Source organism: Choristoneura fumiferana, chromosome Z (assembly GCF_025370935.1).
Source record: "Choristoneura fumiferana chromosome Z, NRCan_CFum_1, whole genome shotgun sequence".
NCBI classification, from domain to species: domain Eukaryota; kingdom Metazoa; phylum Arthropoda; class Insecta; order Lepidoptera; family Tortricidae; genus Choristoneura; species Choristoneura fumiferana.
Window position 1 is genome coordinate 45,088,112 of NC_133472.1, and position 27,598 is coordinate 45,115,709.

The window sequence follows — 27,598 nt, forward strand, 5'->3', positions numbered from 1 at the left end:
CTTCCTGTGGCAAAATACCGAACATTTCTAAAACGGATCTATTGAACCGGTTGGGAAATGTTAATTTCGAATCGGTAGCACATCAATACGGTATTGGACTATTTTGTATATGTTTTATAAATGAAAACTACACAATGCCTGCTATCAAATAGAGAAACAATTTTTAAGCTACCTTTACAAATAACAAAGTTATAAAGGTTCGAAATTCAAGATTAGACAGAGACAGACATACTGGCATGTGACGTCACACGCTAGTAGCGCCATACTTGCTGCATAGAGAAAAGCGTTTGAGAATGAGACAGGTACATAGATTTTTAAAAAAAAAACACTAAATCCAATTTTCAACCGATTTAAGTTTTCTCTTCGCTAAACACTGTCTGTACATCTATATTTTCGTAATAATATTAAGTTATAGCAAATTCAGGAGTTGTCAAATACCGTATTAGTGTGCTTGTATATTTGACCTCTTCGCTTGATAGGCTGGATCTAATAAAAAATCGCAATGTAACTCAATTATAGTTGATCAGATAACGGCGTGGGCTTATCAGCTGATAGGTTGTTGATCGGGCCAATCGCTTTATCGATAATAGGCTGCGATAATGGCTTTACGCTATGACACATTTTACTTCGTCACAGGGATGTGCGACCTAAATAGCTGTCGTGTAAACGTACTAGTTTTTAGGGTTCCGTTACATTTTTATTTAGCTCAGAGTTCCTTAGTGCAGTCAAATGTAAAAATATGAACTATTCAAAGTTTCAAAAATAAGTACCACACTCTTATTCCGACGTAATAAGGCCCATATTTTTGAGTGGTTCGAATAGATACTTATTTTTGGACTTGACTAGAGTCTGTTCGGTGACAGTTGATATAAATTACAAAAATGAGGGATTTTTACCTCATCACAAATGCGGTCCGCTAATTATTGTTACCGATAAAAACTATAATTTTGTACAATTATCAACTGTGTAAAATAGAAAACAACACCGAAACGATACACTCGAAGAATGTCAGAACGCAGTGGCGACATGATAGCCGCGTCCGCCACGCCCTCCCGTGTGTTTGACACGGACTGAGTGTCATACAGTTTGCGACAATTTAGCGACATAGTGTCAAATTAAACGGGAAACTATCACAGCTATGTGAGGTTTTCAAATCGAGTAAAGGTCTACCAAAACCTATAATGTTATTCCTACTTATCTAAAAATTATAAAATCGAAAGTGTCGAGTTTGTAACTGGAAAACATTTTCTGACAGCATATAAAAATGCGCTTGTCACGAAATGACCCCGAATCAGCAAGCTGCCGGTCTAGCGGACGGCGCTGGTCTTCCTTTAGGACCATCTGGTCATCATGTATTAGAAAAATATACATTACTGCTCACTCTTAAGCCCAAATTGGGCTGCCCAATACAGTCGCGGGCGCGAGCGCGATCCGCACCCGTCGTCTGTGTGTGTTGGGCTTTAATTCCGATATTCCCTCGTGCGGGACCAGGATGCATAAAAATTTTCACGTCTAAGGACACATGAATACCAGGACCTAATTTTTGATAATTTCAATGGTAGTAAAATTACAGAATATGAAAGGCTCAGTTAAAGACTAGGTATTAATTGTAACATTTTTGTACAGAACCCTACCCCGTGCGTGGCCCGACACGCTCTTGCTAGTTCTTAAAAGTTCTACGCCGCCCGGCGCGTAGAAAAACCAGGGCGCTCAATTATGTTTCCCTAATCTTGGAGAAAAAAAAACGTTAATTTGTCTATGGAACGGCCAGCGTCGTGGGTGGTAGCGCCGGTCCCATTCCTCTATGATTTGTTTTTTTATCTGACATATTTGATATCTGTGATTTTTTATTTGAAATAGGTAATAATCCGTTTCAATTAAAACCTGATATTATAACGGATAACTCACGTCTTAAAACGAGTTTAGCTCGACATGTTTCGGGCTCGCGACACGGTGCGGCTTATCGTTGCTCCTAGGATGAAGGGCTACGAATGAGCTCGAAACATGTCGAGCTAAACTCGTTTTAAGACGTGAGTTTATCCAGTACAATATCATTTAATATGATGAGTCTCACGGTAGTTTCATGCTCTTGAAGGCCTTTGGGTTCTGGCATTGTCATAAACAGAGCTCGGAATTGTCGTTTTGAACTGTCATAGTGACTTCACCGTTTATCGATTTTCAATATAAATATCGGTTTTCGATTGGCGGTTGTTATTATAGATTCACGATTAAGGCAGCGTTTCTATCAAAGATGTGCGAGGATGTGTTCCGATGAATGTGTTTTTCATGAACCAATAGAAACGTTTCATTACCTCGCCGAGCCTCGCTCCGCTCAGCTGTTTCTACCACAGATATAGATTACACTAGATAACGTAAACACCTCAAAAAATTGAACCGACTACCGTGAAAATCATTTTCTACCACTGAAGTCGGTCGATGCCTCAGCACGAGCCAGCAGGAGTGATTGAAGCCCAATATAAAGTGCGTAGGTGAGGTAGATGACTATAGGTCCACTCCTGCTGGCTCGTGCTGAGGCACCGACCGACTTCAGACTGGTAGAAAATTATTTCATGGTTTTTTGCAGTCGGTTAAATTTTTTGTTATATTTTTTTTTCCTTATACTTTTTTCTTGAGGTATAAAAGTGACCACCACTCGTCTCGCTATCGTTGGCCACTCGTGTTTCTTATTGGCGTTATTGGATTAAGCGAGGAAGGACGGTAATATCGACCAAGCAGCCCGCGGCCTGTCGCGCTAGCGGCTCTGATCTAGTTTCATATCGAGGTCGGCAAGACGGCTTCACTGTTTTATTGTTCTTGGATAGCTCTTCAACGCTGCTGTATATCTTATCTATACAAGCTGCTTCCGCGTCTTGTTTGTTATACTTAGGGGCTGTATCACCACCCATTGATTAATCTCCGTCTATTCGAACAAAACAAACAGAGACGGCATCACATTTATCAGTAAAATTTTATCAATGATGGTTAAACAGGGGTTAGAATACCCTTAGAGATGTACCCTTAGAAACTACTTTAGGTTCAAGGCTAAATTCAACTTTATAATTTTTTTAAAGGTAGAATTTAATTAAATATGTATTTTTTTGTCTAAAATCAAAACAATAACAAAATTAAAACGAAAAAAAAAATACGAAAAATCTAAATGAATAAAATAATAATAAATTAAATAATAAAACAAAAAATACTTGATACCCGTCCGCATCGTACTTGGCCCAAACGAACCCCAGCGTCATTGCTCCGTTGTATGGCCAATGAGACCAGCTGAACCAAGTACGACCCGGAAAGGGTCACCCCTGTCCCTTCAGGTTTAGTTATTTAATTAGCTTTTATAAATGGCCGTAATAAAATACATATATTTTATCAGTGTTTTCTGTAAAATTACCTTTTCACTTCTCATGCTCGTAAAGTTTGTATTTATGCTAGATCTAGGCGACATAAAGTGACTTTTTATGCTCTAGTGCATAAAATAAAATCTTCGTCAAGGCAATCCAGTGTAAACAGCCACAAACAATGAAGTTTCTACATATTTTTTCATCATCATCATCATATCGGCCATAGGACGTCCACCCCATAGGCCTCCCCCATAGACCTCCAGTTGCCTCGGTTGGAAGCGGACAATTGTTTCCACTGTTGCTATTTCATTTCGTCGCCATCGAAGTGAAAAATAGGGTCTAAAACTCTAGCATTAAACACATTTTCCCTTCGACGTGTCTATCTACCCTCGCCGTACCGTTACGGGTGGCTACATTAACGTCTCGGGTAAAACTTCTCGTTTTATGCTCTTGTCGTACAATCTACTATTGCATCGCTTTTCGCTATACGTATGATCATCGGCGGCAGTGAACCGCAACTGTCAGAGTTCTCGCATCGTCTCTTGGGGGTTTAAGAAAGCGGCGTGGAACCGGTCCGTCATCCGACTGACATGTAACGCTAGTAGTGCATTAATAATCAACTCGCTTTTACACGAGGCTTCGTACGCATTAGATCTGGGGATGCACATAATTAGCAGGACCAGATTATGCGCTAAAGGCGCCGCACAATTGAAATTATAGACGACCGGATGGCCAAGTGGTTAGAGAACGTGACTACGGAGCTTGAGGTCCCGGGTTCGATTCCCGGCCGGGGCAGATATTTGTATGAATAATACGAATGTTTGTTCTCGGGTCTTGGATGTTTAATATGTATTTAATTATGTATTTATCTATATAAGCTTTGCTTAGTTTGGGACTAGGTCAATTGGTGTCAAGTGTCCCATGTTACTTATTATTTCAAAGCATTGTCATGTTATTCTTTAATTTCGCTCTTGATGTTACTGAAACTAGTTTCAAAATCAAAAAAAATAATTGTTGATGTTTGGAACATTTACGCAAAACTACGTCCAAAGATCTTGGTAGCTAAATGTCTAATTGTGCAAACTTCTTAATAGTAGAATGCCTGGGTATAAGATTGAACTTAGTTCTATAACGTTTTGTTTGTATAACGCCCAAATATCAAAACGCCCCAGTGGCAAAACGGCAACTTATTCAGAACGTACCGATAGTAAAACGTCTTAGTGGCATAACGACTAGATGGTTGAATGGCTAGGAAATCACAAACAGTAGTTCCAAGAAGTAACCATTGTTTAGCTTTTACATTCCTAAAGCAAGCTTACGCCTACCGCCCCCAAAGTTCTCTCCGTGTTGCACCTATGACTGCGACCCTCTAAAATATGTCTGTCAAATGTCAAAGTCAAAAGTCAAAAGTGTTTTATTTGTGAAACATAGGTGATGGCCGCATAAATACAGAGATGTTACATTTTTTCGTGTTGCACTATGTTTTGCCAGTTGGCGTACAAAAACATTGGCTATTAAGCCAGATCTTAACCTATTATATTTATATATTGAACATTAAATTAGACAGGTATACGAGAAAAAAAAACAAATTAGACAAAAACAATTACAAACAATTTAGGTCATTTAAATATTCGAGATTTATTCGTAAGCAGGGTTAATAATTTACGTCTCAGAAGTGGTATTGGTAATAGTTTAAGTTCTATTGGTAATTTGTTATAAATCCTGTATTGTCAAGTCTGTATATCGCGGTAAGAACTTCGTCGGGGCAGCGATAGGTGCTTTTTTCGACAGCTGATAATTCGATACTTTCTCCCGGAGTTGCGTAACGATGTGACACAACACCAAAACTTCGCTTAATTATTCGACGTTCTCCTCGCCGATAATCTTGTTTACCGCCCTTCTCTCGTTTAACAGCAGTCAATAGTCAGTGTCGCATCGAAATAACGATTGTACACTATTCAAAACAAAATAATTGCCATTTAAGTTTCGTCGGTAAAATTAAATAAACCATACGGATGCTAATTATCAGAATACCTACATTTTATTGAATGAAAAGTATAAATTTGTATTGTGTTATGATAATATTAATAAAATTATTTTTAAACTAGAAATTTAATAAAGAATTATATATTATTAGTATATATGTTTGTTTTACTAATGGAATTCACCTGGCCCCTATTTTCTATCGAGTAGTTATTTGTAGTTTCGTATTAACAGTGGATTGTTCGTTACCGGTTCGCTACAACCAAATGTCATAAGTTATAACACATAATACCAAGTTCCTAGTACGCCGAAATGTCAAAACAGATTAGTTTCAAAATGTCTAAAATGTGAAATGACCATACATCTTAAAACACCGTATTCTCGACATGCCTGTAATTCAAATTAACTTGATCCCATCAAAACATAAATGTGAAACAGAGCCAAGTTCAATATTATGATATATGCCTTGATTGTTCACTTTAACGACAAAAGAAGTGAGATCTAAATGGGTGCCAAGTTCAATGGTCAGCTCTGAAATTATTTTATAACAACTTAATATATCATTTCTTCTTATAACTTAGGATAATATATTGAAGCCTAAGGTCGGACTTGGCTAGTTCTCATATACGAATTATTATTAAGTACCATCAGCCAAATATGTGGTCTACCACCCTAAAGTTGATAATCGTTTGCATGTCATAAAACAATAATGCCAAAAGCGACATATTCGTTTGACAGAAACTTGTTTAAAAATTGATAGACCACTTATTTGGTTGATGGTACCTACTAACCTGCCGATGTTTTTTCAAGTTTTCGACAAAAACAGGTTAGGACCAGTTGCTACTAAGACCACTTGCTACTTAGACCAGCTGCTTCTAAGACCACTTGCTACTTAGACCAGCTGCTTTTTGGACCAGTTGCTTCTTAGACCAGCTGCTTTTTTAGACGAGATGATACTACCCCTGTTAGTGTGGTGACTGTAGGTAGATCAGGATATGTTATTTACTTTAATATGGCGGTGCTAATATAAGACTTGAATCATTTCACGGAACGTGACACACATTCGACTCGTCACAATCGCTTCGGTCTAAATCGGGATAATTGTCTTTTTTCCCGTCCTCTCCCGCTGATAATAATGAGTCAGCGTGTAGGTAAATACCGATGTACCTACACACATATTTACTCGATTAATTTGCGTGGTGGGAAGCGAATAAAAGTGAATTGTTCAGTCAGTGTTCCGTATCTCAATAGGAAAAAGAAAACCGGTGCAGTGCGAGTCGGTCTCGCGCACGAAGGGTTCCGTACCATTGAAAATGAAAAAAAATGAAAAATGATTTATTCGTTCACTTAGTACTAATTTTACAATGTGCTGGTGTCCCCTTTTTAAGTAAATGAAATACCTGTGCTAAGGGGCACCGCTCTTCCATATACAGGTAACGAGTAGTACAGCCGTAGTAAGTAGAGGTAAAATAAGATAAGATGACCTATCATCTTACCTTGGTAACATTTGTATTATTAAATACCTAAGCTATAAAATTCAAATAACTCTTGACAGCGCATATGTGTATGTCTATACATGTATACAGACATACACACACGCAGACTCGCACACATACATATGAGCACTTGTATCCAAGCGCTCAAACACAAGCATGCTCTTATTACAAAAACAAATCAGAAAAAACAAAAAAAAAAAACATTATTTATACAATATTAGACATTGGCAAAAAAAGGCAAAAAAATCACGTTTGTTGTATGGGAGCCCCCGTTAAATATTTATTTTATTCTGTTTTTAGTATTTGTTGTTATAGCGGTTACAATAATACATAATCTGTGAAAATTTAAGTGTCTACCTAGCCCTGTGACAGACAAACAGACAGTGGAGTCTCAGTAATAAGGTTCCGTTGGCACCCTTTGGGCACGGAACCCTAAAAACCCGCCAAGTGCAAGTTAGACTCGCGCACCGAGGGCCCTTTTACGAACTTGTAGGTTTTATGAATATCCAGTGTTGGCAGAGCCGCTCTCCTAAGCACGCTAATGTACGCAGTGTGGGGTCATTTTAAATGGTTTATTGACATAGACATTTTTATATATAGCTGTTTCCACCAGAGCTGTGCTGTGCGTGGATAGGTTAATAAAGCGTTGCTATTATGAAAAACCACATTCCTGGCAACACATCCTAGAACATCTCTGGTGGGAACGCAGCCTTAAAGGAGCGGCCACACCGGTGCTTAAAAAACGGTGACGGTACGTAATCACATTGACGCACCGTATGCGCACCGTTTTTATCGCATGCTCTCCACACCGCTGCTTAAATACGGAATCGCAGTGACGTGCCGTAAACGTCAGGACTTTGCCGAACACAAATCGTGACTTTTACGGCACGTCACTGCGATTCCGCACCGTTTGCCTATTTTAAACAGCGTTCTTGCCGTTCCTTAAAACCTATCATAATAATATATTTTTCCCGATCAAAATGATTTCAAAGTAAATAGCTTAAGAGCGTTTATATCTGCTGAGCTGGCAACGTTGCATTTTTGTTAGTTTTTCTCGATTATTCCATAAAAATTTAATGAAAATTATTCGTGATAGACTTTTATATTATTTTCATCACACTTGCTCGTAAACAGTGTCGTAACATGCAGGCTACCTTGGTTGCAACCCCCCATATAAAACCCTCGACCTTGATGTGCTTGTCATGAAACCCGTGGTCGGTCGCATGAGTCGTTGCCCGTACTAATTTTCATGTCATGAAGCCCAAGGTCGGTAAATGAGTGTGATACTGCATGATGTGCTGCAGCGCCTGCAGGAGCACGGCGGGCGCATGGTCAGGCTGGGGTAGGGCTAGGGCGGCGCGGCCAAAAGCGCAGTCAGCGGTATGGGCAATTTTTGAAAAAATATTAGTTTTCTTTTACAAATATACAATTTTACTCGCAAATGTGATAAAAACCATTGTATGTCGCACGGGCGGTACTAAAATTACGAACATCGACTCATTAAAGCCCTCAGTCTTCGACTTCGGGCTTCTAATAGACTCTCGTTCGTAATTCCTTGTTTACCGCCCTTAAGACACAATGTACTATTAAAAACGAACAAATGTTTATTAACGGTTTTTAAAGAGAATAAAAGTATTACGAATAATTATTGAAGTAGACACATTAACTTATAATATATTAAGAAGTTCTTTCAGACCACATTTTTCATATTCATTAAATTTTTATGGAATAATCGAGAAAAACTAACAAAAATGCAACGTTGCCAGCTCAGCAGGTATAAACGCTCTTAACCGAAAATTGCCTGAATACAGATAAACAGGGCTTAATTAGAAGTGAATATAATCTGTAGTCTGAAGGATTCTAGAATCAATGCCGTATCAGATTTCCAATGTACCAATAAGTGGTTGCGTCCCGTCTGATGGAAGTAATTGCAAGATTATCATTGATTTTGTATGAATAGATCGTCATTAAACACATGAATACATGCAAGGTTATCCCTAAGCTAAACTACAAGAGTTACTAGTCAAAAGTGAAGAGCCACGTGAGTTTTATTGGTAAAACGAAAATACTAATGAATATTCTTCATAACATTCCTTTTCTAAAAAAATAATCTTAGTATTACCTATAACGTGATAATACAAATACTTTTTATTCAATTAAAAAACATGTGGCCTCCCAATCTACCTTTAAATCTATGTTTGCCAAAAGACAGTATAAAGCGCAGTCGGCATATATCTATAACAACGTAAACAGAATTTTCAATATTCATCAATTAATCCTATACAAATGTAAGATGAAACTAACTACATGGCTGAAACAACTAAGCTATGATGACACGGAGCTATTATTGTACCGAGCTAAATATTAAGTGTACCGAATATGTGGCATATCACACACACACACACACACACACACACACACACACACGCACATGCACACACACATCACCGTTATTTAGTGTAAATTAAGAATATAAGTAATTTTTCTTATTGTAATGTTTCCTGTACCTAATACTTAGTTATGGAGGAGCGGGGCATCCTAACACAGGTTTACTCACCTAAAAGGATGTCCCTACCACTAAAGGAAATTGTAGACTAGTTAATAAGGGAAATAAACAATTTTCATTTTCATTTTTCATTTTCATTTTTCATTTTCATTTTTTATTTTCATTTCATTTTCAAAGCGGCAATTACACTGCGTCGTTCACCTAATGCGGTCGCCGAATTTGTTTCAAACTATTTCGGCGAACGACCGTCGCCTTTACATTAGTCTGTCCGTCTACTGCGGCGGCCATATTAATGGTGATTTTCCACCGGCGAGACGAGACGAGACGAGAATTGAAATTTGTATGCAATCTCGCGCGCCCGCCGCGAGCCGCCGCGGGCGCTGCCATATAAATTTCAATTCTCGTCTCGCCTCGCCGGTGGAAAACCACCTTAAGGCGGTGGCACCTGTCGCTCGCCGAATGCGGCCGACTACCGTGTTCTTTACACTTTTGCGGTCGCCGCATGCAGCAAGCAGCATATATATAGATAAGATAAGATAAGATAAGATAATTTATTCAATATTTTTCGTACAAATTAACAATAGATACAATATTTTACTAAATATATCCAAATCAAAATGCAAATGTAGATATTTTTATGATTAAATTGACTTTTTTGACTATTATACAGTCGCGGAATTAAATGGTCCACCTTAAGGTCTGTGGCCTATTCCGAAATTCTAAAATCGAGGTATATAAGGTATAAGGTAAATAGTATAAGTTTACCAGACGTTGTCTCACAAAGTTGGTCAATTTAAGCGTTTAAATAGCAAAATAACCCGAGAGTAATCCCCTTGTCAATAATCATTTATAGAGCATTTATATTAACCTAGTGCCATCAACGAAGACGCGTGATTTTATCAAAATTAGCCATTAATAACATTGTAATAAGAACCACGGCACGCGTCATCGTGAATGACTCTACCTGTGACTCTACCTATAGTCTGGATAATGAACGATGCAATAATGTTGACGAGTTGGCACTGTGGTCTTAATTGGAATGTTGACGTGTTAGCACTGTAGGCGAAATAAGACTGTTGATGAGTTGGTACTGTGGCCCACGTAAGAAAGCGGACAAGATAGGAAAGTGAAGTGACAATATAGGAATGTTGGCGGATCAGAACAGTAAGCTATATGAGAATGAGGACGATTTAAGATGGTGACGAAATGGGATTTGATGCATGGCACAGGCCTCCTCTCACAATGAAAGCTTGGGCTATGTTCCCACGCGGGCCCAGTGCGGATTGGAACTTCAGGTGCACTATTGTATTGCTTGCGTACGAGCCCGGGTTTGATTGAACCAACGACCCTCTGCTTAATAGGCCACAGGTCCATACACCGCAAAGCAATCGCTGATTTGTTAAACGGCAGTAAAAGTAGGTACATGCGGCAAAAAAGTTCGTTTTTAATTTGTTTTCGAATGAAAACTTATGAAAAGAATTGGATGAAAAAGTACCCAGGACCTAAAGTATGGAAAATGTGGTTTCAGTTAAATATCCTGAGATTTTGATATGTTATAAATTTCAAAGTCCTGAACAAAATTCTCTAAAAGCTAAACTAAACTCTGAAAGGGACTTGAGAACAGAGGTAGCACCCCTTGGAGACTTTTGTTCAATTATAACATATCAAAATCTCAGGATAACTGAAACCACATTTTCCATACTTTAGGTCCAAGGACCTTTAACAATACACAGGTACTCGTAAATTGATTTAAATTGCCTCTATGAATAGAGTATTGAACCGATCAGTTAATATTGACTCCGTTACCGCGAGGTGACCCCATTGTGTCGTTTTGCCATTTACTTGGTTTTCTAGTTTAGAGTGTAACTATTAATAGATAACTAGCGTTCCCACCCAGCTGCGATCGAACTTTTCGAGGAAACGTGCAGTCTGCTGGCTGACTAGGTGTTCAGAAATACCACTGGGTTATAAATCGCGTATGTTTTCAGATTTTTTGAGCACCTACACGGAGAAAAAGGAATTCTTTGACCAAGAATATTCATAGTCTCAGGAATATTGTTTAAATCCAATTAATTATTTTCTTTAAGTAAGATAATATTTTTAACCCAAGATAATATTTGTCTTCATCCAATACAATATGGCGTCCGGCTATATACCTACGAAATAAATAAAAAAGAATCTTAAAATGTGTTGCTAAGCGCAAAACTCAGGAACGGCTGGACCGATTTCGCTAATTCTTTTTTGTTACGTTTGTTATTAACAAGAGAAGGTTTTTTATGAAACAAAAATTACAACGAACGGGGGCGAAGCCGCGGGCAACAGCTAGTACGAAATATTAATGTCTTGGACCGAGGGTATATTGCCTTAATCTAAGACATCCTTTTTTTTCGTGTAACACGGCTGGTTAGTTAGATCAATTTGACATAATCTTTATTTTTATTTCCTAGTAGCAAAATTCCCATTCGCATTTTTTCCCAAATGCTTTTTTCTCGCTATGGTTTTTTTTACTGAAGCTTTGATAGGTGTACCTCTAAGTCAGGGACGGGGAAATAGATTAGATGGGCCATATAAAATAAATACAACATTTCCGCGGGCCGGGGAGCATTTACCTGTTGAATAAATTTTATTCTAATCAAGTAACAACAAAAATAAATCATGTAGGTATCTATAATAAATTTATTGTTTTGATGTGCTGGATCGGTCTGAAAGATGAAATTTTGTCTGTTTGTTAATTAAAGCGTCGAAATTAGGCTCCAAGTTACTTGAAGTGACTCGTAAAACACACTCGAGATGACGAGATGAATTTAGATGGCGGGTTTTGATCGCGGGCCGGACTTGGCCCTCTCGGGCCGCTATTTCCCCATCCCTGCTCTAAGTTATGTTAACTTTGCGACAGAGGAGCTCCATCGACACTGTTACTGGGTTTATTTAAGCGATTGTGAAAATGAGCTTTAGTAAAAAACTTAGTGGCTGATAATGTAAAGTGTACCAAAGGTTATTTCTCCCTTTTTATTGTATGGCTTATAAAATCAAAGGCTATGTATACTTAAAAGGAAATGTTACAATAATTCCCAGTATTGTTTTTATTCTTTTGATGTGGGAACCGTAGGACTTGCCTACTAGTTTAATGAGCAAATATTTTTTAACAACAGAAATGTACTTACAATTATTACGAAAAAAAACTGAATTTAGGCAGTTGTCTCACCGCCGGCGAGGAAACGATTGGCTATCGACTATTTTCTCGCTCAAGAAACGAACAAAAGATATAAGATCCTGTGTGAGTAAAAGAGACATATATATTAATAGTTGATCGCTGGCGGTTCACACTGCCGGCGAGAACTCGCTTTTCATCTTTTGTCGCAGCGACAAGAGATATAAAACTCGATGAGCTATAAAACTAGTTCAGCGATACTCGCTCAGCGCTGTTAGCTTGGCGGCCGCCCGGCTCGAGCGAGTGGTGCGAGTAATCGCCCGTCGTGCTCGAACACTCGCTTTTCACTGCTCGCCCACTCGCTTCTCGCTCATCGTCGGCGGTGGGACAAGTGCCTTAGGCGGACTGGCAGATACGTCATAAAAAGTAATTACTACTTAACTTCAAGAGGGACAATGAAACTTATGCATAGCATCGTAAGGTTAATATTCCACTATTTTTGATGAGAAAAAAAAATCACCCCCACTTTACGTCTATGGGAGGTACACTAAAAAAAAAAGGTATATATTTTAATTACAGCTTGCCTCATGCGAATGAATTTTATGCGATTGAATGTGATGTTTTTCAATGCTCTAATGCGCTGCAGCGTTTTTTTGCTAGGCCATTTGATATCTTAATATTTTGTAGAGCCAGTGGCTTGACTGCTGCGAACCCATTGCTCTCTTCTGGTAAACATATTATGTACAGATTGATTCAAGCGTTGCCTTGCGAAAGACCCATAAAGCTACTGTAATACTATGTTTGAAGGTGTAGAATTTTAATGTTTTTACATAGGTATTCGTGATTTTCACTTATAAATGGATGTTGTTAGCAATAGTGAGCCAACCCTGATCAATTCCGCAATACAATGTCTATTTATTTATTCCTCTTAATGGCGGCCATAAGGCTTGGGCCAATGTCAGTTAAATTAAAGATAAATATCTTCTTCTTATGCATGTTGTACGGTGATTGTAGTTTTTGCAACTTGATAGCAAAATTCCAGAAACCACGCGGAGACCACTTGCGCATTAAAAAATGTCAGACACGAGAGCAATATAGAATTTTGTGATCACTATTCACTGTTAAGGTTAATCGTCGCATAAAACACTATCAAAATTATACTTCAACTAGCCAAAGAAGCAGAAATACCAAAATTAGATATCGTCTACATCCGCCATGTTCGAATGCTACAAATCGAATCCAATACAATGTCAATCCTTAGAAAATAATTTTAACAGTTGACATTTTATTGAAAAATGACAGTGGGTTGACTCAGTATTGCAAAACAGCGTCCAAATATCAAGGGGCTGTTTCACCATCCATTGATTAGTGTTAGCTGACGATTAAATGTGTTGCCGTCTCTGTTTGTTTTGTTCGAATAGACGGAGACGGCGTCACATTTAACCGTCAGTTAACACTAATCAATGGATGGTGAAACAGCCCCTAAATCTACCACCACTACTCGTCTACTCGTGACCACGGCTACTGCAATGTTCCCGAAACGTAGAGGTACTAATCACTCATGATAAGTCCCGTGTAATTTAATAGTTTAACCCCCTGTTCCACCATCCATTGATTAAATTTATCCGACGGATAAATGTGATGCCGTCTCTGTATGTTTTGTTCGAATAGACGGAGACGGCATCAGATTTATCCGTCAAATAAAATTAATCAATGGGTGGTGAGACAGCCCCTCAATGTTCCTTTTTCCGCCGTGTGTACTCCAGACACCGCGACGCACCAAGCTTCAATAGTCCTCGTGTTGAACCCCAACTGACCAGATCCTCGTCGTGTTTCAGAAGCCCTGCTGCAGAGCCGGCCGCTGCCGCACATCCCCGACCTGCCGGACGGCGAGGCCGCCGCACCCGCGACCCCGCAGCCGCTCGACACCGCTAACAGGTCGCCGATCACATGCGCGTCATCATTTTGTAGAAAACACTAGGGATGGGCCGAATATTCGTTTTATATTCGGTGTTCGGCATACTCGGCAGGTTTACCGAATATTCGGCTAAATCACCGAATGTTCGGCAAAGTGGTACTCAAACTTTTTAATGTATTGAGCTATGTTAAATGTGTTATGTATTTTTATGAGGTACAGTGAGGCTTTATGTTTTTGTTGACACTGTAGCTTTATTTCCAATAACAGCTGATAAAACAAGTATGTAGCTGTTTTGAGATTAAACTACAGTGATTTAAAATAATATGTTAATATAATCAAACAGGTCTTTATTGTGAGAAATTAAGCAAGTTTTTTGTCTTAATCAAGAGTTGCATGAGTGAATTACATCATTTCAACAAAAAATAAATCATTTATTGAATCAGGCGTCACTTTGCGGATGCTCATATCAATGAACTAAAATAAATCATATTTCTAGTTTCTACTTAGGAATTAATTATGCCGAATATAATAAGCGGGGGATGCTCGATTTTAATGAAAATTTGCACTTTAAAGTTGAAATTTCGCAAACAGATCACTGAATACAAAAATCTCCTTAGCAAACCCCTAATGGTTTAAAAAACCTATCCAAGGATAACCCACACTATAAGGAATCACCCCCACTTTAAGTCTATGGGAGGTACCCTAAAAACAAACCCTAAAAACTTGTTTTTATTTATTTTACCACAATCGGCGTGACTCATATGTATATATTCATGACAAATTCCAGCTTTCTAGTACTAAAGGTCTCTGAGCTTAGCCGCGAACAGACAAGCAGACAGACAGACGGACAGACATAGCGAAGCTATTAGGGTTTCTAGTTGACTATGGAACACTAAAAACTGTTATATATGCTACTAATAGGCTTGGAGATAATCCATAAAATAATGCGCGTGTAAATATACAACATAAATGTACGCTCGGTGATTTTTCATCAATGAAACTTTGTTTATAACTTTGTCTTGGCACTAGAAATGAGGATCTGCTGAGTCCTACCAAAATTTAGACGTCCTAACCCCTCTCAGGGGGTATGGGCAAGGGGCAACGCTTAAAAGATGCAAATTTTACAAACAAGGCGAGTGAGGTGATGAGACCATACCCATATTTATGGGATCAATATTTTGCGAAATATAAAGGGTTTTTGTTTAGAAAAATCAATTACAAACAATAGTTTCTTAAGATGTTGATTTGGTGGTAATACTGATTGCTCACAGTGATCCTGAGAAGCCTATATTGTTGCTTACGAGTAAACTCAAAATTGGTCGAGTTAAAAGTAAAATTATTTTGCTTTCTATGTTTTCAACAAGAATCCTTCATATCTTGCAAAATATTGATCCTATAAGTATGGATATGGTCTCATTCGATTCAGCGCAAAAAAATACATAGAAATTGATACCTGGTTGCTCGAGTCCGACTCGCATTTGGCCTGTTTTTGTAGATTATGCTGCGTTAGACATTGTTATGCACGACATTGCAGTATCATCGTGGATTTAATATCTATAATATACAAGTGAACCGCGTGACAGAGCAGGATGGCGCTCTTCAACACCATTTTGACACGTTTCTCCCAAACAACGCATTATTTCTCTGGAATTTTAAAGCAATTCGATTCTTTGACCTTGGGAATCGCGAAAAACTTGAAAAATATGATATTGGGTGTGTACATTTTGTATATTATGCAAAATAAAATCACAAGTTCGAATTTTGAGCCAATAACGAGCGATCTATTATCTATGCCAGTGTTGTCATTCAGGGAAAAAGAAATCTATTCATTATCCTGCATTGCAGTCTGTAAAGCTCTTTACCCATTCATTGCCGCGCGCCAGATTACGCTGGGCTTAGAGTCATGAAATTTGGTATGTAGATAGCTGGGTGTCTGAAATAACACATAGGGCTACTTTTATTCCAATATTCCCACGGGATAGTTGTTCTTAACAATACAATTGAAAGTCCGGAATTTCAATTGTAACTACCAGATCGAATAGCTTACGCGTGCGAAGCCGCGGGTAAACTCTAGTATAAAATATAACTTATAACGTGCAGACCTGTAAAGCGAGTTTCGTGTTAACAGATGGACGTCCAAAGAGAACCTGCTGGCGCACCACGAAGAGGACGACCCGCAGCTGTTCGTGGCTCTCTACGACTTCCAGGCGGGAGGAGAGAATCAGCTCAGCCTCAAGAAAGGTACTAATGCACTCGTTGTATAAGTGACCAAGGAATTGGTTTACCACCCTAAGGCACTTGTCCCACCGCCGACGATGATCGAGAAGCGAGTAGAGCGAGTATCTAGAAACGAGTGGGCGAGCAGCGAGAAGCGAGTGTAGTTTTGTCGCTCGGCTGTAAGCGAGTGTTCGCGTGCGACGGGCGATTACTCGCTCCACTCGACTCGCTCGTGCGGGGCGGCCGCCAAGCTGACATCGCTGAGCGAGTATCTATAGCTCAGCGAGTTTTATAGCTCTTGTCGCTGCGACAAAAGATGTAAGAGCGAGTTCTCGCCGACAGTGTGAACAGCCAGCGATCAACTATTAATATATGTGTCTCTTTTACTCACACAGGATCTTATATCTTTTGTTCGTTTCTTGAGCGAGAAAATAGTCGATAGCCAATCGTTTCCTCGCCGGCGGTGAGACAACTGCCTAAAGTTTAATGTTATTTGTAGCGCTTGAAACGGCATAGCCTATTTCCACTCACAAGTCAATATGACAATCAGCGTTGCCACCAGAGACGTGCGTGGATGTGTTGCTAGGAATATCAGGTTAAAGACATTTATTTTTCTTAAAAGAACAATGTTCATTTTTGGAGAAAACAATACATAAGCTGTGCAGCGCAGCGTACGTTAAACCTTAAAGTTAAACATGTTTGGAAGCCAGCAGCGAAGCTGTTTGGCTTTGATGATGGTGCTGCCCTACCACACTCCGACTGACAGACTGACTTGACCATTTTTTCTTAGTTAATCATTTTATTAGTCTTCCATTTTTATTTTTTATTACTTTCTAATGTATCTTTCTATGTATAGTTTATAGAATATGTGTAAATAAATTATATTTTTTTGTTTTTTTATTTGTAAGTAAAACATAATTCTAATTAATAATTACATATTAATTAAATACAATTCTATTACCTAATAATAATAATATTAATAATAAATTTTATTTGTACATAAGCATGTTACAGTTTACTATACAATAATTAGGTTTGTACATGAGAGTCTTTATAGAGTATTCAGCAGTTCTGTCCCCTAAACTAGGTATAAAATACCTGTATCTTAGGGGCAAATGATTTCTCCGATTTCGAACATCTTAAATACAATGTTAGGACAAAATTGCAGTACAATAATTTTCTTCAGTACAATGAAAAGCAATTAAAGTAACAAGGTAATAATTGGTTTAACCAATAGCAAAACGATGAACACTCAGGGATCATCAGAAAAGAAAGATTTTATATTTGCACTTAATTTTGCTTACAAAGCGGGTAGCTATAGCCCCTCACTCTAACACTCACGATATAATATAATACATACAAAATTAAAGCACTTAGCGTATAAGTATTTACTATTAGTGTTAAACAAAAACAAACCAAAAAAAAGCGTTGTGAATCTTCACAAATATTTTCATCACTGTTGTAATAACATTTATTTATATATGGTTTAATGGAATATGGTTTTCATCAACCAATAGAAACGCTTCATTCACCTCGCCTCGCTACGCTCAGCTGTATCCACCAGAGATGTGCTGTGCGAGGATGTGTAAATGAAGCGTTTCTATTGGTTAATGAAAAACACATCCCTCGCGACGCATCCTCTCATATCTCTGGTGGCATCGCTGCTTTATTTGTTAATTTCTGAAGTAAGAAGTAATTCCTGAAGAAGAAGAAGTAGTTCCTGTCGTTAAAATTGGTAAATCACTTTCTTAAGTATAAATGACAGTCGACAGATACTTTGATTATTACTTGTCATGTCAATTTACTTTGCTGTACAAAATTGCTGGCAAGCATAATCTTGTTAGGAAGTTGACGAAATCTGAATTTTAGTTTATTGATTAAATTAATGTCATGGTTATTAAGTTACAGAAATACGTTACTTTAACCTCCATTAAAAAAGCTCGGCTGCCGGTAACACGCTTACATGTTTGTATAGATAAATAAACCCGTTTAATACCACCCCAGCCTGTATACGTCCCACTGCTGGACACAGGCCTCCTCTCAGAACAAGAGGGCTTGGGCCATAGTTCCCACGCGGGCTCAGTGCGGATTGAGAACTTCACACGCACCATTGAATTGCTTCGCAGGTTTGTGCAGGTTTCCTCACGATGTTTTCCTTCACCGCAAAGCTCGTGGTAAAGTTAAAATGTAATTCCGCACATGAATTTCGAAAAACTCAGGTGCGAGCCGGGGTTTGAACCCACGACCCTCTGCTTGAGAGGCGATAGTTCAAACCACTAGTTATACCTGTGGTTATACCATTAAACAAGCAATGCTTGTATATTTATATATTTAGAGTATCTCTGAAACGGCTCCAACGATTTCTACGAGATTTGCTAAGTCGGATTTTCGGGGGCGAAGAATCGATCTAGCTTGGTCTCGTATCTCGTTTCTGGGAAAACGCACGTTTTCCAGTGTTAACTCGAGCGAAGCTCGGTCGCCCAGGTACAGTCGAGTTCATAAACTTGTGAGCAAAAATTTGTTCAAACATATCTGAACACGACTCTATTGTTAACGGCGTAGAAGCGTGTTCAGATATTTTTGATCAGATTTTTGCTCACAAGTTTTATGAACTCGACTGTACTAAATCAAATTAAAATGTCTCATATAGGATGCATTAATATGATCCTCGAACAACCTCCTGATTAAAATTAATTCAATTTAAAGCAGGGTTTCCACCGCGAGCGGAGCGGAGACATTAATGACTTAGTTCAACTTACATCGACCAACTTCATAGAGGTCCGGTGTAAGTACTTTCATGCAGCCGACGGTTGTACGTTGAACCGAGTCCGTACGGAACCCGCGCCGCTCGCGATGTAAATCAAGCTTTAAGCTTTTCTATTGATGCTTTTGTTGTGTGCTGTTAATTAATGAAGTTCTTTTTTCAATTAATGCATCCTAAAGACGGGGAGAAACCCCTCGGGCGGACCAGGCTGCTCGCCCTCAAGAAAGGTAAATTGGCCTCATACCCGAAATAGTGCTTTTTGTAATGATAAATTCACATTTTTTCGCGAATAACTTAACCGACTTAGAAATGTTGGAAAATTCGCGTCGTTGTCATTCCAAAGTAGTTGAATATCTCAAAAACTGCTGAACAGATTTTGTTCTTACAATGCTAAGCACCAGCGTGTCCAAAAAAATTGTAAAAACAGACGAATTATTTTCATTGTGTCCTCTAACTTCTAGCCGAGCGGATTGTTGACGTGTAGGGCTCGACCAATCATATTAGTTGAATCCACATCTCGTCTTCGCCTCATTATCATCAGACGAGTAGCGATTGGTCGATTCCTACATGTCTTCTCTCCGCTCCGCTCGTCTCCGCCTCAGTGGAGCCACAGCCTAATGCCTACTAACTATACTTGGTTTCGATAGGTATTTAACTAAATGTAAATAAAATAACGTCAATTGGTGTCTTAAATATTAAAATTACATTTCTGTATTGAAATACACTTGTCTAGTTTGTATTACAATGATAGATAAGTAAAATGTTTAAAAACCTTGAATGTACCAAATCTGGCAGCTGAAGTTTGTTTACATTTGGTTAAATACCTATCCAAACCAAGTATAACGTCCATATTTTATTTAAAAGACTAGTTCATTTGTCTAGATCAGTATAAAACTCATTAATATAAATTCAAAACAACAAATGAAGGATTATTTAGTTACTTTCAATGACGAATCATTTTATTATTTTCTCGGGCATTCTTAAACAAATGAATTTTACCCAAATGCAGCGTATTATTCTATAATTGTTAATAAAGAAGTTCAAAGTCTTAAAGGTTCATTGTTTATTAACAACAATCGCCTTCTGTTTACAAACAAAATTCGGACATTGTTAGAGAAATTCATTTGCACCTTGTAAAACAATTATTTCCTACATGAAAGAGAGTTATTTTTGTAAAAGACCAATTGTGGTGGTAGGACCTTGTGCAAGGTCCGCCCGGATTGCTACCACCATCTTGCTCGCTAATCCTGCCGTGAAGCAGCAGTGCTTGCACTGTGTTTCGGCGTGGAGAGTAAGACAGCCGGTGAAATTACTGGCACGTGAGGTATCCCATCTTAGGCCTCTAGGTTGGCAACGCGTCTGCAATACCCCTGGTGTTGCAGATGTTTATGGGCGGTGGTGATCTCTTACCATCAGGAGACCCATTTGCTCGTTTGCCATCCAGTCAAATAAAAAAAAAATGTATGTTGATTTTTTTTTGGTATCCGGGAACGGTTGGTACGGAAAATGTTGCCAAAATATGCCGCTAATGGCGGTGAACACTTACTTATGGGCAGAGGTAACCTAGGATTCCGTGCTAACTCTCCGAGTATCTATCAATATCCTTTGTCAGGAGAGCCCCTCTCTTGCGTGAAATGTACGCAGTGCTTGGTCAATTTAGATCTGGGAGGGGGGGTCGATAACGACCACTTTGAGAATCCCGTATTGAAATGATTATGGGCAAAAACAGACAGACATAAAAGATTAAGATGCTAACAGCAAAGTTAATGATGTATCTATCTATCGGAGAAGAGTATTTCATCCTTTATCCTCCACGGGACAAGTAGGGACAAAATCTAGCAAGTGGGTCTCCTGATGGTAAGAGATCACCACCGCCCATAAACATCTGCACCACCAGGGGTATTGCAGATGCGTTGCCAACCTAGAGGCCTGAGATATCCCATCTCAGCCAATTAATTTCACCGGCTGTCTTACTCTCCACGCCAAAACACAACAGTGCAAACACTGCTGCTTCACGGCAGGATTCAAAGTCAAAGTCAAAGTCAAAATATCTTTATTCAATTTAGGCTATAATAAGCACTTATGAATGTCAAAAAAAATCTACCACCGGTTCGGAAAAACCTCTGCTGAGAAGAAGATTAGCGAGCGAGATGGTAGTAGCAATCCGGGCGGACCTTGCACAAGGTCCTACCACCTGCGAAACCTCAATGAAGACCAATACATAAATTTCCCAGGAGAATTTTGTAAAATCCCGGAATTTCAATTGTAACTACCAGATCGTATACTCGTAGAGTACCTACGCGAGCGAAGCCTAGTCGGTTCATAAATGACACGTCTTCTGAGGTTGAAAAACATTACAAAATACTGCCGAATCATTAATAGAAGGGGCGGGATGATAATAATTTCGATAACACAATTAAATATACTTATTATAATACAATCTACATTTTCTTGAAAGTGGTTAGTCATTGTTTATGTAAATTTGCGACAAACGAGTACTTATACTTTCTCGATCTACCCAAGCGTGCATAAGTCTTGTTTGATATATTTTCTGTTGTAATATACTTTAGGAATATTCTCACAAAGTTTTATCTTTGTTTGAATAGAACGGAAAGAAATGTTTGCGTGTATATAAAATGCTTTATTGAGATTTCAACGAGATGCAAAAGTAGGTACTTTGTAAGTACGTTAAGCCTCGTGCGGTTACTGCTTTGTATTGAGCCACCACCACCTCAATAGCTGGCAGTCTACAGTTCGTTGTTGAGGATTTTTTTACCACGCACGGTGTCTTTGGAATTAGCTTGCAGCGCCAGTACCCAGACCGATACAACTTCATCATCATCATTATCATCTCAGCCGTAGGACGTCCACTGTTGGACATAGGCCTCCCCCACAGACCTCCAGTCGCTTCGGTTGGCAGCGGCCTGCATCCACCGTGAACCCGCGGCTTAGATCGGGTCACCCGTCCATCTCGTTGGTGGGCGTCCCATGCTGCGCTTGCCGATCCGCGGTCTCCACTCAAGAACCTTTCGGCCACAACGGCCATCTGTTCTCCGTGCTATATGGCCCGCCCAATGCCACTTCAACGAGCTAATTCGTTTGGCTATGTCGATGACCCTTGTTCTTCTACGTATCTTCATTTCTGATCACGTAGAGAAACCCCAAGCATATTAGCTTTCTCCATAGCTCGCTGAGCAACTCTGAGCCTATTTATCAGGCCTAAGGACCCATATGTCATCACTGGCAACGCACATTGGTACGGTCAGCATCAAAAGTAGCTGGTTACTTTTTTACCCTGTCACATTAACACATTTGTCAATCTTGTATGGCGCGTACGTGGTTGTAAAACGACAAAGTACAAAAGTAACCAGCTACTTTTGATGCTGACTGTACAACTTACTTACGATACAACTTGGGGGTCTTAAAAGAACGAGCCCAGTCCTGTCTCAAAGTGACGGCAACGTCCGTAATTCAACTTATTTTTTGTCACCTTGCAACTAGCGGCGTGCGACGTTGCGTGACGTATCTTTTCCACTTTAACCGACTTCAAAAAAGGAGGAGGTTCTATGTTCGACTTTATGTTTTTTTTGTCGTGCTACCCGCTAGCCAAATGTTGGGATTCAACCGCTTCTATCTCCGCGATCTAATCAAGCGTGACAGAAGCGGTTCACAGCACACGCAACGCAATTAATATTATTGTGTTTGGGATAAATTGTAACGAAAATTGTTTCATTTGCTAGTCTTTTTCCCCCTTAAATCTGTCTATTGTAAAGGTTGCCAGAAAGAGAACGCTCTAAAGGGATAAGGCCGCCTACCTTGGAAAATCTCTATGTATCTGTGTTTTTTGTACAGCTTACTATGTGTGTACCTAATGATAAAAAAATCGTTGTGGCTTCTCAAGCAGAGGGTCGTGGGTTCAAACCGGGGTATTTGTGAGTTTTTCGAAATGTTAATACCGTGAGCTTTACAGCATTAATTGATGCGCGTCGCGTTTTGTTCCAAACAGCCAGTCTACAGTACCTTCATTGTAGCATGGTGCGGGTGACAGCTGTCAATATCACAAGACTAGAGAGTCAGTGTCGAAACTCGAGTGGATAAAATCTTAATCATAATTAATGCCATCATTAATCCGATTATTACGCTAATTATGATGAGAATATTAGTGAAATTCTAGGTTGGAATATTGTTTGCCACTTAAGTACCTAAGGCTAACCGAAGTTTGCAAGAATATTCGTTTTGAAACCAAAGTACTAAGTAGCAAGTTCATATAAAATTATACTTACTTGACCAAGGGTCAAAATAGTACAACCCCTAACATATATCTAGTTTCATATCAATACAAAACCTTTTAAATAAACATTGTATTAAATATAATGAGCCGGATAACTCACGTCTTAAATCGAGTTTAGCTCGACATGTTTCGGGCTAATCCGTAGCCCTTCGACTCCGGAGAAACGCGACTCAGCGGCTGCTGCAACACGCGCACACACGAAGGGCTACGGATTAGCCCGAAAGATGTCGAGCTAAACTCGATTTAAGACGTGAGTTATCCGGGTCATTATATTTAATATGAGTGGGTCTCACGGTAGTTTCATGTTTAAATAATGTTCTATTTAATTGTCAGTGTTTGTCAGTGCCAAGGTGTAGTGGTAGGGTTGGTATGGTCACCTAATTATGTTTAGCAGGTTGACAGCTTGACGCAGTATGTCCTACTCAATCGGTAAAGCAGATTATCGCTCATAATGAGCACAGGAAAATAGATCTTAGGGTGATGAACCTTTTTTTACTCCGACTGTACATATATGTCAATGGTGGAGAAGCTGCTTGAACACTCGCAATGTTTATCCGCAGGCGAGCAGGTCCGCATAATGAGCTACAACAAGAGCGGCGAGTGGTGCGAGGCCCACACGCTGGGCGGCGGCGTGGGCTGGGTGCCCAGCAACTACGTCACGCCGGTCAACTCGCTGGAGAAGCACTCGTGGTACCACGGCCCGATATCACGGAACGCGGCCGAGTACCTGCTGTCTTCTGGCATCAACGGCAGCTTCCTGGTCAGTAGTGTACCGGATCCTAGCTTTTGCTTGCGGTTTCGCCCGCGTGGAGTTCGGTTATCGCGCGCTGCCCCCTCGGGAACTGTGCATTTTTTCGTGATTAAAAGTAGCCTATGTCACTCTCGGGCCCATAAACTATCTCTATGCCAAAAATCACGTCAATCCATCGCTCCGTTTCGAAGTGAAAGACGGACAAACATACAGACATACGAACACACACATATTTTCGCATTTATAATATTAGTTTGGATGTACTTTCTCAATCTCGTATCTGGCCACATTAAATTGCTTTAGAGTCATCTTTATAGTGTTGATTTGTTTGTGACAACAATATCCTACTAATATTTTGTGAGTATGTTTGTGACTTATTCACGCTGAACTTGCTGGACGAATTTGGATGAAATTTGGCAAAAAGTTTTTTTTTATTATTATTTTTATTCGACTGGATGGAAAACGAGCAAGTGGGTCTTCTGATGGTAAGAGTTCACCACCGCCCATAAACATCTGCAACAATCTGCAGATGCGTTGCCAACCTAGAGGCCTGAGATGGGATACCTCAAGTGCCAGTAATTTCACCGGCTGTCTTACTCTCCACGCCGAAACACATGCAAGCACTGCTGCTTCACGGCAGGATTAGCGAGCAAGATGGTGGTAGCAATCCGGGCGGACCTTGCACAAGGTCCTACCACCTGCAATACGATACGAACTTCGATTTTCGAATTTCCTGGTAGACCCCTTGCTGCCTACTCAATGCACGCCATAAGATGACACCACAACGCTAGTATGTTAGCTTTTGACTTTGTTTGTCACGTTGCAGGTGCGAGAGTCGGAGTCTAGTCCTGGCCAGCGCAGTATATCGCTGCGGTACGAGGGACGGGTGTTCCACTATCGCATCAACGAGGACTCCGATGGGAAGGTATGTGGGAAGTGGGAAGGGCTTGTGGAAAGTCGGGGAAGCTCAAGGTGGTATGTATGTATGTATGTAAATACTTTATTGTACATAAAACACAAAAAATAATACAAAAAGAAAACAACAAAACAAAAGAGTACAAAGGCGAACTTATCCCTAAAAGGGATCTTTTCAAGCTAACCTAACCAGGAAAGGAAAACTTAAAGATAGGCGAACAGTAATTTATGCACAGTGAGAAGACAGGAATAGGTATATAACATATAAATAAAAACACTTAATAAACAACAGTGGTCAGGTGAGAGTCAGGGAAATTTGCTAGAAATCAAGGGAAAAAACTTGTGATTACCCAAAACTTAGTAGCTCGATGTTTTGACACCAGTCGTTCCAGTTCTGGGCGACGTATTAAAGAGTGGCACCGTAAAAACGGTCAACGGAAAAGTGAGCACGTTCGGTGTGCAGTAAATTCCCGTCATCGGGGTCTAACTTAGTATCTCGAGCAGTACAAAAAACATCAAAGTCAAAGTCAAAATATCTTTATTCAATTTAGGCTATAACAAGCACTTATGAATGTCAAAAAAATCTACCACCGGTTCGGAAAAACCTCTGCTGAGAAGAATCCGGCAAGAAACTCAACGAGGTATATATATATTTTTTAAAACAGATTTACAATATTATTAAATGATATGTATACATCACAAGTATTTAACACAACTTTATTTTTAACACAGTAGGTTCGCTATTTGAAGGGATCGCTAATGCGGATCGGAATTATTTCCAAATATCCCTGTCCATGATATAATCATTAACTTTATAATACGCCTTTGATATTAATGTCTTCTTGACAATAGATCTGAATATTGTATCCGTTTCATTTATAATATTTTTGGAATTTTAGTATAAAAACGTATGCAATTTCCCAGAAAAGGCTTTTTGGTTTTAGCCAGTCTGTAAGATGGAACTTTAAGCTTCCCTGTGTTTCTAGTAGCCTTTGGCTTATCGACGTTAGTGGGAAAATCACATATGTTCTTCCTAACATACATGATTATTTCCTATATATATATATAACCTGCTTCGAAATGTACATGATTGGTCAGGGAAAAGTCAGGGATTTTTTTTGGGATTTGTAGTGGACACTACTGGACACCCTGATGTACTAAGTCTTAGTTTTAGTCTTAGTACGTGCAGTTACCTGCATTAATATATGCCACAGCGATGCGTGCATAATACCTGACACGCCCTACCGACCCTACGAATAGATTCTTATCTGCTATATGTCAGATCGTAAATTTAGAAAAAAAACACTTTTAAGACGTAAAAATTATAATTCAAAATTCCAAAAAAATAATCAAGCAAATCATGTCTTTTGTCTTCCGTCGCTAAGCAATCTCCTGTTCTACATCTAAAATAAAATCGACTTGCACAAGTCTTTCTTTCTCCTTCATTCTCTTACACCCACACCTCATGCCATCTCTTATACACGTTCACACGCCATGCTACACCCCTTTCCACTAATCCTACATTATATGCACGCTTTATTTTGCCAGTTATTGGTTGTGGTGATTGTACTGAAAAGAATTAGTTTCTGACTGAACTATTCTCATCTGATCCCCTTTCTGCTCTTCGTACAGTCAAGGGCAAAGATATCGTCACGGCCAAAGTTGCAGAAATATGTATAAACGGCCTTTATATTAAGTGCATAAAGTCGTGTATACATATTTTTGTAACTTTGGCCGTGTCGATATCTTTGCCCTTGGCTGTAAATGTAGTATTCTGTATACTATCTTGAGAGGGTAATGTAATTGAATCGCTTTGAATTACTTACAATACCGCTTTTATAATTCGACGATCACCGCGCAATTTTTCACAATATGCTTTTTTACTGAATCTTCATAATCGCGTTTATTCCCAATTTTAATTGACACAGAAACATAGGTTTTGGTTATGTTTAGTTTGCATCGGCTTGAAGGGCCAAAACTACATAAAAGTAGGAGCTCCGCGTGAGCAGAGCTCCGTCGACACTGTTTCTTTGTCGTGTCGATTAAAACCGCTGTGGGGATCATTCAAGTATAAGTATTACGTTAGCAGAATTTTAGTCATTTTAAACTCCCCCCCGTTCCTCCCTGTTATAGAAAGTCAGCAACAACCCCCCCCCTTCCCTCATATGCTTACGTAAACATTGATATATATATTTTTAAAAGTCTATTCCGGTTATCTTATCGTTATTCATGTGAATTGGTTGCAATTAGGGTAGCCAT

General features: G+C 39.3%; 1 protein-coding gene across 1 annotated transcript in view; it reads left to right on the plus strand.

Moving 5' to 3' along the window:
• Abl (tyrosine-protein kinase Abl) overlaps nucleotides 1-27,598 on the plus strand; it is a 99,952-nt gene that overhangs the window by 16,276 nt on the left and 56,078 nt on the right. The window contains exons 2-5 of the mRNA XM_074101350.1: nucleotides 14,322-14,421; nucleotides 16,530-16,642; nucleotides 24,234-24,433; nucleotides 25,251-25,349. Coding sequence (XP_073957451.1) covers nucleotides 14,322-14,421; nucleotides 16,530-16,642; nucleotides 24,234-24,433; nucleotides 25,251-25,349 — 512 coding nt within the window. The remainder of the gene's footprint in view (nucleotides 1-14,321; nucleotides 14,422-16,529; nucleotides 16,643-24,233; nucleotides 24,434-25,250; nucleotides 25,350-27,598) is intronic.